The 1,615-nt window shown below is 40.8% G+C and overlaps 1 protein-coding gene across 2 annotated transcripts in view; it reads left to right on the top strand.

Annotated features, from left to right (window-relative positions):
- The window catches only part of LOC119592175 (kelch-like protein diablo), a 9,169-nt gene extending 7,870 nt beyond the window's left edge, over positions 1 to 1,299 (top strand). The window contains exons 9-11 of one of the 2 annotated variants that reach the window (XM_037940998.1): positions 11 to 144; positions 319 to 527; positions 983 to 1,299. In XM_037940998.1, the coding sequence (XP_037796926.1) occupies positions 11 to 144; positions 319 to 527; positions 983 to 1,174 (535 nt within the window). In that variant the 3' untranslated portion in view covers positions 1,175 to 1,299. The remainder of the gene's footprint in view (positions 1 to 10; positions 145 to 318; positions 528 to 982) is intronic. The other variant, XM_037940997.1, reaches the window with a different exon arrangement.
- The last annotated feature ends 316 nt before the right edge of the window (positions 1,300 to 1,615 follow it).

Below are 1,615 nucleotides of genomic sequence, written 5' to 3'. Positions count from 1 at the left end.
CTTTCAACAGATACGACCCACAAAGCAACCGCTGGACAAAGGTTGCATCAATGAATACTCGACGCTTGGGAGTGGCTGTTGCTGTCCTTGGTGGCTTTCTCTATGCTGTTGGGGGATCCGATGGCCAGAGTCCTCTTAATACAGGTGAGCTGAGAAGAGAATCCCTTTTCCATTGAGATTTGATACACGATTACATTTTGCATTTTGGGATTTTTTACACTTCTAGATCCTTGTGGCAGAGGAATTTGTAAACTGATCAGAAATAGAAAAAACTTGATAGTAAGTAGGAATTGAATAAGATGATCAACCTCTTTTTAGTGGAAAGATACGACCCCAAACTGAACAAGTGGGTAATGATGCCAGCCATGAGTACACGTCGCAAACACCTAGGCTGCGCAGTATACAATAACATGATCTATGCTGTGGGGGGAAGAGACGACTGCACAGAGCTCTCCAGTGCCGAGCGCTACAACCCGCACACCAATCAGTGGAGTCCCATTGTTGCCATGACGTCTAGACGCAGTGGAGTGAGTATAGGAGGTTGAATGTTCTTGCTGAGAAAATATGTTTGTTTGTATTTACAGGCGGATGGTTGTGATATTGTTATGGTCTGACCTTTTTTTTTGTGTAGTTTATATTTTATAAGTTTATTTATATATAGTGAGATCTCAGTTTATCTGGTCTAATGATGCTTATTGTTATTAATGGAGTGATAAAATTCATTCATATTTTGTTAATGAGAGAATCTGTTAGTTTTTACTATAAAATTTAACTAGTGTTATTTTTTTTGTAATGATGATAGAAAATTTTTTTGCCTTTTGTTGTGAGAGAATCTGTTTATCTAATGTCTAAATGATATGAATGGTTGTATTTTTATTACAGAGAGATATGAATGTCCTTGTTTGTTTAGTGTGACAGATATGAACACAAATTTAAAATGAAAAATACTGTTTGACATAGAAAGACAATAACTCTCCCTCAGGTTGGCTTAGCAGTAGTGAATGGAATGCTGTATGCAGTGGGAGGCTTTGATGGCACGACGTACCTGAAGACGATTGAGGTGTACGACCCAGACCAAAACCATTGGCGGCTGTGTGGATCTATGAACTACCGTCGGCTCGGGGGAGGTGTCGGGGTGGTCAAGCTACCACACAACGAGGCTCATCTTTGGTGATTAAACGAAGGCCTAGAGTTCTGGCTGGGAGTCACTGTCAGCGGCAAGTTGGGAATCGGGAATAGCGGACTCTAAGTGGGGAAAACATGTACTTGTGCATGTGTGTCAGGACCGCCAATGTGTTCATTGCTCGAGTCAGGAGGCCTATTCCTGTGGAGGATGGAAAAAAAGGGAAGTTTTGAAAGTTTGATGACTATTAGAGTGTTTGTTCAGACTGAATGTTGTAGTTTTTCCTTTTTAGATCATTATAACATGCTCTGCCTTGCATGAGAGTACTACTCTATGATAGACTTTACATGATTGATGTTCAACAAATTGTGTGTTATGTCAATGTGTCATTACCATAGTTATCATCGAGCAGAGTAGAGCTTACTTGTTGGAACTTGAGGGTAGGGGGGAAAGGGGTGGGGGACCAATAGAGACGGACGATAGATATGAAAG

The sequence above is a fragment of the Penaeus monodon genome, chromosome 29 (genome assembly GCF_015228065.2).
Source record: "Penaeus monodon isolate SGIC_2016 chromosome 29, NSTDA_Pmon_1, whole genome shotgun sequence".
Lineage (NCBI taxonomy): Eukaryota > Metazoa > Arthropoda > Malacostraca > Decapoda > Penaeidae > Penaeus > Penaeus monodon.
This window is presented reverse-complemented; position numbering and strand designations above follow the sequence as displayed.